The following is a 16,163-nucleotide window of genomic DNA, read 5'->3' as shown; positions in this document are numbered from 1 at the left end:
ATAAAATTCAAAAGTAAGACCACCACATTCACTTGAATTCATTTAGACAGTTTTTTTTTTTTCAAATGTAATGTATGTTGTTCTTTCATTTACAATTGTATAGCATTTTGACATTTTTCATAACTAAATTATTAAAATACAATGGTAGGGGCTGTATAGCAAGTCTTGACATGCCCTTTACTTTGGTAAGTAGAATTCAACTTCCTAATCTCAAATCAGTTTAGAGCCACAAGGTCATCCTTTTTTTTTTTTTTGGTATTTGGTGCACTGTATTAATTCTTGAGGGGAATATCTTGAATATTTTCTATAATAGAATGAAAATTCAACGATCATAAAGTGTTACTTCCATGTGAATTTGGTAGGTTTCAAGTAACTTTTCTCCTTTTTAAATGTAATATGACCAGCAGATAATACACCACTTCAGAGACACAGTGATCTAGGTTTGATTCCTGTGCCTGGTTGTTACCTGTGTAACGTCTGCATGTTCCCACGTGTTAGTGTGTTGTACTTTTGTTCTGCTCTCACATTCCCTGAATGTTCCACATTGACCCCTTTTGTGAGTGTTGGTGTGTGCAAGAGTGGGCCCTCTGATGGACTGATCCCCTGTCCAGAGTTGTTTCCTGTATTATGCCCAGTGTTAAAAGGATAGGCCCTGGCTTTTGTGACCCTGAATTGGACTGAGAATGTTTGACTATGTATGTATGTATGTATATTCATAGGTGAATTATATTATCACAAATGTGATAACTCAGTTTTTAATGGGCAATAGTTCATAATTAATTTATATTCTTGTGCATACAGGATACTCTGGAGTAATATTCTATGAAGTTTAATGCTATAACAATTTCAGAAAAAAAAATTTGGTGTCACTGGCTGGTGACTGATGACTGTCTTTTCATCAACAGTCTTCCTCTTCATCTCTTCCAATTTCTGTGTGGGGGTCTATGTACCTGATGGTCCCTTTCCATTCATCTCAGTCCAGCACCTGCTCCCAAATTTGATCTTTTTCCTTCAAGACCAAGCCATCAAGGGGCAAACCAGCCCAGATGGCACTGGTCCCAAGCCCAATTAAATAGACAGGGTAAGCATCAAGAAGGGCATCTGGCTGTAAAACATTAGCCTAAACCTTTAATGTTGGAATCAACAATACAGTTTTGTAATTTGTATTAGTGACAAATGCAGAGAGAAGCATCGCAGCAACTAGAAATAAACATGGAGGGCAACTCTGTCTAATTCCATAGTCTGGCTTAAATCTTGGAGAGCTGCCATTTTTAAGCTCTACTCCACCATAAAGCGTAAAGTATTGTATATCAAGAAATGGGACACACTTTAGTTTCTTTTTTTAGTAATTATTGTCATTTACTAAACCTATCAATGTTGCATGAACGCTTATTTTCAAGCTTACCTTTACAAATATTTGGCTATAACTACAGTGATGTTCTTGTGTTTATGCACAAGTAGCAATGACAGTGAGATTCTTGTCTGCAATCCAAACAGCAAGAACATATTTGATAAGCTGGAAAAACAAAGTTACAGCCACTACCACAATACACAGAAGTTGACATAATAAGATAAAGTAACTTGTACTTACTTGTGGCTAATGCTGCTTTTTAAATGCGCTCCTCAAAATGTAGTTGCGCTTGTGAAAAGTTTCCTGATGTATACTTGCCCACAGGATACATAGGACAGTGGCCAAAACTACAGCATTTTGTGCGCTGGGGCACAGTGGGTGTTTGTCCAATTTTGATGATGGAACTGTACATCTGAAAATAAAATGTACAAGTACGACCGAACATCATACTGCCCTTTGACAATACTACTACTACTAATATTGCTACCAATCATAACTGTAAAAAAGTATATTTCTATTAGGAATGTTGTCCGCTAAAATCTTGACTTTTGCACGGATTGAAGGGCACTTAACAGTTGATTTTTTGTTGTGTTCTCCCAGAGATGCTTTTCTCATATTTTTCTGAGCCAAAACGTAAAAACGTACATACATTTTAGACAGAATTTAAGAATTTACCAGGACCTCTGCTCCTTAGGGACAAGTTGACAGAGATGGGAGTAGATTCATACCTGGTGGCATGGATCGTGGACTATCTTACAGACAGACCTCAGTATGTGCGTCTCAGGAACCGCAGGTCTGACATTGTGGTCAGCAGTACAGGAGCACCGCAGGGGACTGTGCTTTCTCCAGTCATGTTAAGCCTATATACATTGGACTTCCAAAACAATTTGGAGTCCTGCCACGTGCAAAAGTTCGCTGATGACACTGCTATCGTGGGCTGCATCAGGAGTGGGCAGGAGGAGGAGTATAGGAACCTAATCAATGACTTTGTTAAATGGTGTGACTCATACCACCTACAACTGAACACCAGCAAAACCAAGGTGGATTTTAGGAGGCCCAGGCCCCTAATGGACCCCGTGATCATCAGTGGTGACTGTGTGCACATATCTGCAATATCTGGGAGTGCAGCTGGATGATAAATTGGACTGGACTGCCAATACTGATGCTCTATACAAATGAGGACAGAGCCGACTATACTTCCTTAGAAGGTTGGCGTCTTTCAACATCTGCAATAAGATGCTGCTGATGTTCTATCAGACAGTTGTGGTGAGCGCCCTCTACTACGTGGTGGTTTGCTTGGGAGGCAGCATAATAAAGAACGGCCTCACGCCTGGACAAACTGGTGAGGAAGGCAGGCTCTGTTGTAGACATGGAGCTGGACAGTTTGATGGCCGCTGAGCAGGCTCCTGTCAATCAAGGAGAATCCACTGATTCCACTGAACAGGATAATCTCCAGACAGAGGAGCAGCTTCAGTGACAGACTGCTGTCACTGTCCTACTCCACTGACAGACTGAAGAGATCGTTCCTCCCCCACACTATGCGCCTCTTCAATTCCACCCCCCAAACGTTAACATTACACAAAGTTATTGTCTGTTGTACCTGCATTTTTATCACTCTTTAATTTTATATTTTTGCAGTATGCTGCTGCCAGAGTATGTGAATTTCCCCTTGGGATTAATAAAGTATCTATCTATCTATAGTATATCGTATGTCAAAAGCCCAGATCTCATTGGCTGTCCACTGGCGAGCAACTACCTAACCATGTGACATAATACCACGAACTGAATTGCTGTAAAGCGCTCCACGGTCTAAACCATGTGACATAAAGATGCAATCTGATTGACTGTCCAGCGGAGTTGCTGAATCGCGGAGGTTCGCTGCTGGACCGCTCTCTGATTTTCACTAAGCAGAAACTAATAAATTAAAGTAGAAAAATGCGATTCACTTAGTGAATTTCGTTTCGTCCTTCCAGACGCATGTGCCAGTTTTCCTAAATCTGTCAAATTTATTTTACTAGTAAAGTTAACAACTAGCCAGTCCAAATGTTTCAATTTTGAATTTCTGACAAGTTTAATAGTAAAAACAACCTAATTGTATATTTGCATACCTTTTTAAACACTAACTTCATGTTATCATAACGCTGTTAGAATAAGTGCCTGGCTGCTAGAGTATATGTAGTAGGACTGCGAATAAGCAGCTTTAAAAAAAGTGCCATAGCTAGCTGAATCTGTAGATGTTAATCCGTTAAAATTTGCTTTCACTCCATCAAGAGCCCTCAAAAGTTGTTAAATTTTAGAATTGCGGATTAATCCCACCTCTCACTAGCACGTCAAAAGGACACCCTTGCCCAGTCCCCTACTTCCGTCTGGGAAATATCGCGAGACTTTTGTGCGTCGAGGTCTAATGAAGGTAAGGGTCCTGTAAGCGTTGTATCTATTTATTTTTGTTTACAGCTACTTAACCACTGATTGGAATATGTGTTTTACGTGTCCAGGAAGGTACTGCCAAGCAGGTGGTCAGCTGGCGGAATTGATTTCCAAGTCTGTAGACGTATCTACGCCCCCTGCCCCAGTGCTGTGTAATGGATGTGGTTGCGGTAATGGCGCTCTGTTTAAACTACAGGATACGAGAAGGGGCTAGCATGTTTAAGTGAATGTCTCCCGCTTAGAGCTTTTTGTTCCTTTCCGTCACGTTCCGCTATGGGTCATCTCACTGTAATAAAATAACATCCACGTGGAAGACATGTACCATGATGGCAAGGTTCAAAGTCGATATTGAAATTTAATTTAGAGGACCCCAAATAACTTGCCAACAGCTGTTTAAACGTTTATTTGGAGAAGCCCGTTTCCAATATGTTTCTGGCAATAGAATAGTGTTAATACATATTAAATTATTCTGCAATGTTTCCTATTTTTGTAAAATCAAAATATGGGCTATTCAAAACTTCGTTATTACTCGCAAGTCTGAAGTAAGTTGGTTACCAATAACTGGGTAGTTTCAGTTGTGCGTGGTTTTGCTGTTTCAAGTGTCTACTTCGGTGGGGAAAACGGTTGATTTGATTGTAAGGTTTTAGTGGTTTGTGTGCATTAAATCTGAAGACTTAATATTTTAGCCGACAAAGTGTCTTAACCGGCCAAAAGACTGATAAGATGTAAATATATTGTTCCTGTCCGCCCAATAGTTCTGAAATGTTCAGGAATGAACATTCTTTTTCTTCTTTCGGAATTTCTTTAGATGAACGCTAATCATTGAATTCGAACGTTTGGATCGTATGTTTAATTTCTTGTATTCTTAATGGTTCAGCTGGCCTTCTACATTTAAGCACATGCTAAAGTTCATTTGTACATTTTTACAAAGCCAAATGAATTAAAGATTGTAATATTAATTCAAAACTGTTTAAAGGTGATTTTTACAGTACAGCTACGTAGATTAACGTAACATGAACCATACTGGTCTTTTAAAGGTTGAACTGGAAACGAGCTACTGTAAGTTTTGTGTTGGATGTATTGGGTTATAAGAAACCGCTATGTTAGCATTTACCTGGATTCAACATAGTGTAAAACCAAAAAAAAAAGGTGTGATAAATGATACTTGTGGTTATACTGGGTTGAATGTGTATATACCTTGCTACTTTATTAAATTCTGCTAAATCAGAAAAGTAGTGTATACTGTATGTATATATAATATACACACAACCACCATTTGAAAACCTGTTGGCTTCAAATATACATTGTTAGGTCGCAAACTTGATAGGAAATAAAGTTCTGTGACAACCAGCATTCTTGGAAGGGAAAAAAAAGGTTGGAAAGCTGGGTATGTTAGTTTTATTTATTCTTTTTTTTGCACATTGCACTTAACCAAATAGACTTTGAAGACATGAACAGTCTTACAAAAAGAGAAACCAAGAAAGCTGAGCCAAATATGAAGTAGAAAGAATAAGAGGATGCACAAAGCTCATTTTCCACAAGTGTGCATCTTCAGATTTCACTGCTGCTCTGCCACTTGAGTGCAGTGGTCTCTTCATTGATGGAAAATAACAGCTGAGAGCAGAAGCTTCATATATACATTGTTACAACATTTCCTGCACTGGTACAGTATGTCTTTTTGGACAAAACATGGCATACATTTAAATATAAGGTGGCCTAACATGTCCAAAATATTATCAAAACAGATCAAATATTTGTGCCAAGTGTGTAAAAATTGGTTCTTTGTATTTTTTTTTTTTTGAGGGGTCTGTGTTTGATTATGTATATATGCAATGTTATTTCCAAAACAATTACCTGTTGTGATAGATTTCTAGGTGCGCTCACAATTTATGCAGTTAAAGCTGTAAACTGGAATTTTTTGACATCAGTTCATGCTTAGTAATGTTTGTTTGCAAACTCATTACCACCTTATACGGCAACTGTTTAAGAGGAAAAATTGTTGTTGAACATGTAGAGTTTTACAGAAGTGTTCAGAATCATTAAAACTTTCAGCAAATAAAAAGCACCCTGTGAATATTTTTAAAGGGTATGAGTACATTTTCAAGAAACTCTATGGATGGAAAACAGAGAAAATACTGGAATTTGTTTAGTATTCTGGAGCATTATATAGTCAATAGATCCATAGTACCTTTTTAGAGGTAGCGTTTTGATCCACATATCATTTCTGTCTGGATTGACTACTACCAGATGATAGGTGGGCTATATAACTAACCCACATTTGTAATTGTATTGGACAATAACAATTATTACAATGTACCATAAATATTGCTTTGTGTAAACATGAATTAAGTAATTGTTATTCCACAAAAGTATTTGCAACCTGATAGCCCTGTGATGCTGTGGCTACTAGTTTGTAATGCCAAGGTCTCTGGTACATTTACTGTAACTGACAAATTCTGTTAGCTAAATTTAGCAGTATGCTTATCTGGAACCGAAGTAGATGGCTGGAAGACAACAAGGCTCATCCTAGTTCTTTGTAGTATTGGGTATCATTTTATTTCTGAAAGTGACTGAGGAATGAGAAGCTGAATTTACATAATTGATGATTTTATAGATTTTATTTCCAAGTTACCAAACAAATCTGAATCATTTCCTTAAAGTTACTTTTCACAGTGTGTGCCAACGCAGCAGGTTGTGAGGAAACTCCTATTGTTTAGAGTCTGCAATAACTCTTAGACTGGTAAAACCCTATGTGCTAGTATCGGGTATCTGGGGGGAAAAAAAATCAAAAATAATAAAGTACTCCTAAATCATAATTTTTAACCCCATTAAAATAATAAAAGGAAACAATATATGGTAGTTCATTTTAATTGTTATTGATGAGAGCAGAAATTGGCCGCTGTTTGGTTGGTTTGATATCCATTTAAAATTTATTGTACAATAGCGAAGTTGGTTGTTGACGTTCATCTGTCTTTTATGTACAAAATAATACTGGTAAGGGAACAAAGTTCATGTGTTAACAGTTTTGGAAATTATCCTACTACGGAATATTTTTTGAATTAATACTGATCTGTCATCTTCTAAGTCAGCAGGTTCAACTGAATATTATTCAGCAAATTGCAAAAATCAATGAGCAAAACTTTGCCTAGATTTGGCGCTCATAAGAGAGCATTAGGAAGTTACTCTCAATGTTCATATTTGTTGTATCGTCAACATCCCTTGAAGCCCATTAATAGCAGTAAGGGCTATAATCTCCAGAAAAGGGCTTGTAATTGTCTTCTCAAGGTACTCCATTAGGCTGTGCTGTTGTGTTTCGTCTGGAAATAAATGCAATGGGGTCCCTAGTCTTTGTAATTTGGATCACTTTGGCAGACAAACATTGAAAATAGAATTATGGAAACAGCCAAAAGAAAACTGTATGAGTATTTTGAATACATCATTAGTCGGTAATAGATAGAAAATGAGTTTTTTTTTTTTTTTTCTCTCTCATCTTGAAACCAGTCAGTAATTCTAACAAACTAAACTTAACAAAGGTGGGGGTGAGAGGCATTATAGACACCAAAGATTTCCTGCACCTTTAATGTATAGTTACATAAGCTCTAGTGACTTTTTCCACATACAACTGGGGACATTTCCCGATTAGCTTAACTATTTCAGAAAATGTAAACTTCTATTTCAGACAGAAGGTTGAAAACTTGATAGGAAATAAAGTTCTGTGACAGCCAGCATTCTTGGAAAGAAAAAAAGGTTGGAAAGCTGGGTATGTTAGTTTTATTTATAATTTTTTTTTGCACATTGCACTTAACCAAATAGACTTTGAAGACATGAACAGTCTTACAAAAAGAGAAACCAAGAAAGAGCTGAGCCAAATATTAAGTACAAAGCATATGAGGATGCACAAAGCTCATTTTCCACAAGTGTGCATCTTCAGATTTCACTGCTGCTCTGCCACTTGAGTGCAGTGGTCTCTTCATTGATGGAAAATAACAGCTGAGAGCAGAAGCAGGTGGTGCCTTAGCACACGTAGAGGTAACCAGTCTGAACAATTTCTTTCTTGGCTTAAATGAAAAGCCATATATATATATATATATATATAAATGATAAAGCCATATATATATATATATATATATATATACACTAAATAGGTTTCTAATTGTTAATCAATATATAAATATCTTGAATATCCAGATTTGTTTTCAACACCAGTTTGTTCTTTTAATAAAACAAAAACCAATAATCATAGCAGAAATGAGAGGGAGGTGTCTATTGCTGAGTGAGATGCATTTAATTGCAGGGCCTGTGCTTGGCACATGCAAACAGTGGGTGTTTAAACTGTAAGCAGTAACAGCACTGAATGAGAGAAACCCTTTTAAATATATTATTTGTACACAGCATACAGCTGTACTTCTACAAGTGGAGGTCATAGAATTAGAATATCATGACAAAGTTGATTTATTTCAGTAATTCCATTCAAAAAGTGAAACTTGTATATTAGATTCATTCATTCATTACACACAGACTGATGTATTTCAAATTTTTATTTCTTTTAATTTTGATGATTATAACTGACAACTAATGAAATCCCAAATTCAGTATCTCAGAAAATTAGAATATCAATTAAGACCAATGCAAAAAAAGGATTTTTAGAAATGTTAGCCAACTGAAAGGTATGAACATGAAAAGTATGAGCATGTACAGCATTCAATATTTAGTTGGGGCTCCTTTGGCCTGGATTACTGCAGCAATGCGACGTGGCATGGAGTCGATCAGTCTGTGGCACTGCTCAGGTGTTATGAGAGCCCATGTTGCTCTGATAGTGGCCTTCAGCTCTTCTGAATTGTTGGGTCTGGCGTATTGCATCTTCCTCTTCACAATACCCCATAGATTTTCTATTGGGTTAAGGTCAGGTGAGTTTGCTGGCCAATCAAGAACAGGGATACCATTTTCCTTAAACCAGGTACTGGTAGCTTTGGCACTTTGTGCAGGTGCCAGGTCCTGTTGGAAAATGAAATCTGCATCTCCATAAAGTTCGTCAGCAGCAGGAAGCATGAAGTGCTCTAAAACGTCCTGGTAGACGGCTGTGTTGACCTTGGACCTCACAAAACACAATGGACTAACACCAACGGATGACATGGCACCCCAAACCATCACTGACTGTGGAAACTTTACACTGGACCTCAAGCAACATGGATTCTGTTCCTCTCCTCTCTTCCTCCAGACTCTGGGACCTTGATTTCCAAAGGAAACGCAAAATTTACTTTCATCAGAGAACTTTGGACCACTCAGCAGCAGTTTTGTCTTTAGCCCAGGCGAGACGCTTCTGACGTTGTCTCTTGTTCAAGAGTGGCTTGACACAAGGAATGCGACAGCTGAAACCCATGTCTTGCACACATCTGTGCGTGGTGGTTCTTGAAGCACTGACTCCAGCTGCAGTCCACTCTTTGTGAATCTCCCCCACAGTTTTGAATGGGTTTTGTTTCACAATCCTCTCCAGGGTGCGGTTATCCCTATTGCTTATACACTTTTTTTCTACCACATCTTGTCCTTCCCTTCGCCTCTCTATTAATGTGCTTGGACACAGAGCTCTGTGAACAGCCAACCTCTTTAGCAATGACCTTTTGTGTCTTGCCCTCCTTGTGCAAGGTGTCAATGGTCGTCTTTTGGACAACTGTCAAGTCAGCAGTCTTCCCCACGATTGTGTAGCCTACAGAGCTAGACTGAGAGACCATTTAAAGGCTTTTGCAGGTGTTTTGAGTTAATTAGCTGATTAGAGTGTGGCACCAGGTGTCTTCAATATTGAACCTTTTCACAATATTCTAATTTTCCGAGATACTGAATTTGGGACTTTTATTAGTTGTCAGTTATAATCATCAAAATGTAAAAGAAATAAACATTTGAAATACTGTACATCAGTCTGTGAGTAATGGATGAATCTAATATACAAGTTTCACTTTTTGAATGGAAATACTGAAATAAATCAACTTTGTCATGATATTCTAATTTTATGACCGGCACCTGTATTATAAGGCACATGTTTTGTGAGATGGGTTACTCTGTTGTTGCCTTAATCTTTACAGCTGTTGACACAATATGTTCTACATCTTGTATTGACTTAATCTGAATTAAAACTAGCATCCTTAATTTATAGCAAATACATCATGTATAAGAATTTTGAATTTAGTATTGACTAGCAAAGAGAAGTAGTGTGTTAAAGAAGTTATGAAAAAGAAAAGGAAACATTTTAAAAATAATGTAACATGATTGTCAATGTAATTGTATTGTGACTGTTATGAGTGTTGCTGTCATCAAGGATTTGATTATCATTATTTGTTTCAATCAGGTTTGTATTTGGAGGATGTGTTGTGTTCAAGTTGCATCCCGTGTTTGTCTAGTCTATCCCTGACCATCTCATCTTCGTTGTCAACCGTTGTAAAGATAACAGGTTTCATTCATCGAAGTGATCACTACCCAAATTGGTACTCGTGAATCTAAGATGTTCAACAGGCATTCCCGGTATTAAGTTGTGGATTTGCCTGTGAATATTTAGCGGCAGCATGTCTATGAATGTAAAAAAGTTTCTCTCGCACTTTTGCTAAGTTTGTGCCAAACACTGTTCTATCCCTGACCATCTCATCTTCATTTGCATAAGCACAGTCCTTCACCAGCAATTTTAACTCCGTTACAAAGTGATCAAAAGTCTCGTTTATACCCTGCGTCCTCTCATTAAACTTGTATCTCGCAAATATCGTATTCGCCTCAGGCATGACAAATGCCAGCGGCAGCATGTCTATGAACTTAATTTAAAGTTAAGCTTTACACCTTGCTTTCCTATTCGTTTGCATAAGCACAGTCCTTCACCAGCAATTATTTAATGTTAGCTCAGACCCGGCACTTAAAAGTTTGTGCCAAACACAATTCTATCCCTGACCATCTTTTCTTCGTTTGCATAAGCACAGTCCTGGACCAGCAATTTTAACTCCGTTACAAAGTGATCAAAAGTCTTGTTTTATACCTTGCGTCTTCTCATTAAACTTGTATCTCGCGAATATCGTATTTGTCGTAGGCATGACAAAGGTCAGTGGCAGCATGTCTATGAACTTAATTTAAACTTAAGCTTTACACCGTGCTTTGTTTCCACAGTAGCTGCACTTGTGAATATGCTTGTATGCGTCACTCGCTTCATATTCTTTTGCTGCCTTCTCAATTGTGTAATGCGTTTTTGTTCAGCGCTCTTTGGAGCTCTTGCTTGTTCTCTGCATACTGCGTTCACAGTCAGTTCACGTGAGCCGCTCGGAGTACATGCATCGAAGGTTCTCAGCTGTGCTTGTGCTATATCGTGCGATCTTGCGATGTCCACGGTTTTATTTAATGTTAGCTAAGACCCGGCACTTAAAAGTTTCTCTCGCACTTTCGCTGAGTTTGTGCCAAACACTAGTCTATCCCTGAACATCTCATCTTCGTTTGCATAAGCACAGTCCTTCACCTGCAAATATTTAGCGACAGCGTGTCAATTGGATTGCTGCTGACAGACGGCCTTATATGGGCAGGCACTCAATTACGTGGGAGGCATGACGATGAGGGACACAATTCTGCCTCACACGGCGACCGAGCTGCAGGCTATGGCCGTATAAATGTACTAAAGTAGGTTCCAGTTATGACCGTTACGTGTAGAATTTCAAAATGAAACCTGCCTAACTTTTGTAAGTAAGCTGTAAGGAATGAGCCTGCCAAATTTCAGCCTTCTACCTACACGGGAAGTTGGAGAATTAATGAGTCAGTCAGTGAGGGCTTTGCCTTTTATTAATATAGATATCGGTTATATTATCCATCCCTGTACATGGCTACATCTGTATTACTGCATTTGCATTAATTTTACACAGGTTTTTTGTCACATTTTTAGTGTCTCTAACAGAGTAATATATTAGATGAAAATGAGCTAATTCAAATATAAAAACTGATATTATTCCTAATATGTCTGTATGAAGCAAAAAGCATAACTCTGTTATTACTTAAACATTCAATATTGTATATGAATCTTCATACAGTGACTTCAAAAAGTATTTAGTCCCCTTTATTTTTCATTTTTGTCAACCTGCAGTATTGACTCTTGTTTGATGAGGGGAAAAAATGAATTTAAAAGATTTTATCATAAGATTGCAATATATCAAAATGTGCATAAAGTACAGGCATCTTGTATGTATATATGTATGTACTGTGTGTGTATACAGTATATATATATATATATATTTATGTGTGTGTGTGTCTCAGGTATGCTCTTATTAATAATGCAATTCAAATGTGTTATCAATAAATCAAAATGTGCTATTTTGTTTCTATGAATATCTCTTTTTTCTGATTATAGCAAGTGTTAGCTACTATATGAAGCAATGGCAGAATCCTCACTGAATACCCCAGTTGCCTCTTTTAAAATCTGTTCTGCAGAGTATAAAGACACAGTCTTAAACAAATTTGAGGAACATAGGAAAAACGAATTTCTGTGTGATATTACACTGATTGTGGAAGAAACCACCTATAAAGCACATAAAGCACTGCTAGCAGCAAGCAGTGAGTATTTTTCAGCAATGGTTGGCAGTGAAACCCAGACAGGCCATTCTATCTATGTTTTGGATGGGATGTCTGCTGTAACATTTGGTGCAGTGCTAGAGTTTATTTACACAGGTCGTGTTTTGATGGAAGAAACAACATCTGAGCAGATCTTGGCCATGGCCCAAGTCCTAATGGTTAAGGATCTAGTAAAAGCCTATGAAGATTACATGAAAAGCAGAAAGACAGAAATATCCAGCCAAAAGACTGTTGATATTGTTGTTATAAAACAAAAGAGAGGAAGACCAAGAAAATGTGAAGGTTTAATCAAGGAAAATGCAGCAATAAATAAACATAAACCATTTGAAAATCAAGAGACTTTGTCAGAAGTTAAAAACATGGATGAAATAAATAGTTATGAGCCACCTCAGGACCAGAAAGATGAGGTTTGCAGTGACATGCTTCAAAGCAAAATTATTATGCGCAGTCGCTTCAGCAATCGCAAGATCAAAACGCCTGTCAAGTTGAAGGGATTTAGATTGGAAAGAGATTCCTTGGAGCAAGGAGAATCCAGTAAACGAGGGCGGAAACGTAAATATCCTGATACAGAGGCACGTTGTGAAGACTGTGGAAAGGTCTTCAAGAACCATCTCTTTTTAACTATCCATAAAAGAACCCATACAGGTAAAACAAATTTTATTAATAAAATTGCTTCTCATTGAAATATGTCTTAGTAAATAGTAGTGTCACACAGAGCATCACGTGAAAACCACTGCACCTATTTCTACAAAAGTTTGCAGTTGTTTCTAGTATAATGTAAGTTATACTATAGCCTAATAATATTTTTAAAATTTCTTTCCATCCATTTTCTAAACCTGCTTATCCAGAGCGTGGTTTTTCTTTTTTTTTTTCTATAACACATAGTTTGAAACTAATGGTTTGGTCAACCTGTCATAATACTCCCATTGGTTCTGATTAACTTTTAAAATATGTGTACTTTCATTATTAATTGGTTGAAATATTTTGACACTTCATGTATTTCCTTTGTCATAATGTGTGTGTATTTGATTCATACAGCTCAAAAGGGTTATTTGTCAGATTCATTATTTTTTTTACTTAATTTGATTTGGCAATCACTAACCATCATGTATGAAAAATAAAAGACAAAGCTTACCATCCATCCATCCATCCATCCATCCATGAACTTTTCAAATCTTCTTATCCTAAGCTGGGTCACAAGGAAGACAAAGCTTTATTATGTAAATACTTTTTTTAAAGAGTGTTTTTTAAAATAAACATTCAGTTGTGTTTTTTATTATATTTGAATTCATCTTTTTCTTTGTAAATCCTTTCTAATTATTTCATTAATTCTAGGTGAGAGACCGTATGTATGTACACAGTGTAGTAAAGGTTTCTCCCAAAAGCATAGCCTACTAGTTCATCAGAGAATGCACACAGGGGAGAGACCATATGAGTGTCCTGTCTGCTCTAAGGCCTTGTCAACAAAACACTCCCTGGTTGAACACATGAGCCTACACACAGGTATGTGTTTTTTTTGTTTGTTTTTTTTTTTTTATATAACCTTTTTTAATTGTGGGTGTCAGGATTAGCAACTCTGAAAAGACAGGACAAACTTTGAAATTTTGGAGAGTATAAATTTAACAGTTAACTTTACTGGAAAAGTTCAGTTCTGGAAACATTTGAAGTGTTTTGTGTTTTCAGTTATGATAGGTTTACATTGATGTTAATCAATTATGATTATGGCAGACATAAATATTCTGAATTTCTACCTTAGACTAAATTTACATGGAAGAACTTTTGGATACATTTGCTTCTCCTGCAGACTGAGAGGTTCCAGTTGTTGTATTATTAGTTATAAGGTTAAGATGCTCCCTGCTGTAGTTCCCTGTGTGCTTCTGTGCATAGCTTTCTAGAAAATCTACAGGGGAATTATGGATTATGTTTTACAGGTTTCAAGGGAATGTGTGATAACTTCTCAAGAGAATCTAATAATTTTCCCAGGAAAAATGTAAATAAAAAATGGGAGTCCTTAATATTTTAGGTGTCTCATCTGGCATAAACTACAAATCTATGGTTTTCTTCACAACTCATTTCACTGTGCAAGCACTTTCTGTCAACTGAAGTTATGGTCTCAATTCACCAAACTTTGACTATAAATTTCTATGTGAAAGAATGAATATGTTTTTGGTAGTATAAAATCTTTTTTAAGAAAATTCACTACAATTTTTAGATGTTGTTATATTAAGGAATGCTGTACAAGCTATGGTAGATTTCGTTTTGTTTTAATGACTTGTTTAGGCAGTATAATGAGTGGTGAAGTAGACCTGCAATCTTTCATCCTCAGGTATAGGTATTTGGCAAATAAGCTTGAACTGTACCAGGAGAAAAGTAGAGGCTGTTTCATTCTTTGCTACTGTATCTTTAACCCCTAGAGTTGTTGCAGTAATGTATAAACTCATGATTAAAATCGGGATCAATTAATATAGTATACTTATTTTTACTTGATGACACAATTATTTTTTGCCCAGAAAGACACAAAATTGACTTCTCAAATCACTTAAATTATACATAAAGCACACACTATTGGTGATGAATTACAAGCAGGATAGAATTATGTTTAGACAAACTTTCATATTGTAGGGCAATTTTGGAATTTATGTCTTTAGGAATGCATGAATATGTAATTACAGAGCCTGCTTTACACATGTAATGTTTTTTCAAATAAGAAAGCATGAATTAATGAGGATATTTAAAACATGATATTTTGAAGGTATGCACTTCATATATGTATATATATGTGTGTGTATGTGTGTGTGTGTGTGTGTGTGTGTGTGTGTGTTGTATGTATATAATATGCATGTATTAATCTCATCCCTCTGATATCCAAACAGAACAGTGAGAACATTAGTTTGCTGTCAGAGTTAAAAGATTAAGAAGGTTTGATCTGAACATTATTTATTCTAAAGTGAAAACCATGATGTTTAAAATGATTCTATATATACTAAAATGCTTATGTTTATTCTTTTAATTATGTGAAGCTCTGGCTACATTTGAAATGGATTCTATCCTGCTTTTTCAGAAACTAACAGTTAAGTATTTAAAGAGTTCAGTTTGAACCGAGTAGTTTATATGAATGTGTGTAGAAGACTAAATATTGCCTTTACACTAAAGAAGCAGTGAATGACATTAATTATACCCAAGCTGGAAATATGCCACTAGCTGTATTTAATTATTAAAATATTTGTATACATTCATAATGTATTTTAGAGCAGAAGTCTTTCAGTTGTGACCAGTGTGGAAGAAATTTCAGCCAGAAGAGGCAATTAAAGAGTCACTATAGAGTGCATACAGGTAAGTACTCATATTTTTTTTTTTTTTTTTAACTTTTTTTTTTTTCTTTCAGCAGTGCTTTGTTTACACTACACGGTTTCCCAAAAGGTGTACAATAGAGTGAAGTGTTTTCACCACATTCATATTATAGTTTTCAGAAAATACTTTTGCTTGTAATGTGTTTTTCTGGTAAACATCTAAACTTAGACAACATTTTTTACCTTACAAATCACCATTTTCTATAATTATTTTCAGCAGCATTTCTTGCTACTCTCTTCCATTATACTGATCATTGTATGTATACGATAGAAGAAAAGCATCAGAAGTGCACTGACTTTTGATCTTGCATCAGTCTAACCACGATGAGGTAATAGGCAATCTGTAAGAACTTGCTAAATTAAATGAAAAAAATAACCGGTTGATTTGATATCTTACAGGAACATATGCACAGTATAAATGCAGAAAAAACTTCTCATTAACACTACATTTA

General features: G+C 36.4%; 1 protein-coding gene across 3 annotated transcripts in view; it reads left to right on the top strand.

The window, feature by feature from the left end:
* The first annotated feature begins 3,511 nt into the window (after positions 1-3,511).
* zbtb24 (zinc finger and BTB domain containing 24) overlaps positions 3,512-16,163 on the top strand; it is a 38,674-nt gene continuing 26,022 nt past the window's right edge. The window contains exons 1-4 of one of the 3 annotated variants that reach the window (XM_039747907.1): positions 3,512-3,761; positions 12,141-13,006; positions 13,697-13,864; positions 15,611-15,694. In XM_039747907.1, coding sequence (XP_039603841.1) covers positions 12,166-13,006; positions 13,697-13,864; positions 15,611-15,694 — 1,093 coding nt within the window. In that variant the 5' untranslated portion in view covers positions 3,512-3,761; positions 12,141-12,165. Of the gene's footprint in view, positions 3,762-5,150; positions 5,166-12,022; positions 13,007-13,696; positions 13,865-15,610; positions 15,695-16,163 lie in introns of those variants that run through there. The other 2 variants (XM_039747909.1, XM_039747908.1) reach the window with 2 other exon arrangements.

This window comes from Polypterus senegalus, chromosome 3, assembly GCF_016835505.1.
Source record: "Polypterus senegalus isolate Bchr_013 chromosome 3, ASM1683550v1, whole genome shotgun sequence".
Lineage (NCBI taxonomy): Eukaryota > Metazoa > Chordata > Cladistia > Polypteriformes > Polypteridae > Polypterus > Polypterus senegalus.
This window is presented reverse-complemented; position numbering and strand designations above follow the sequence as displayed.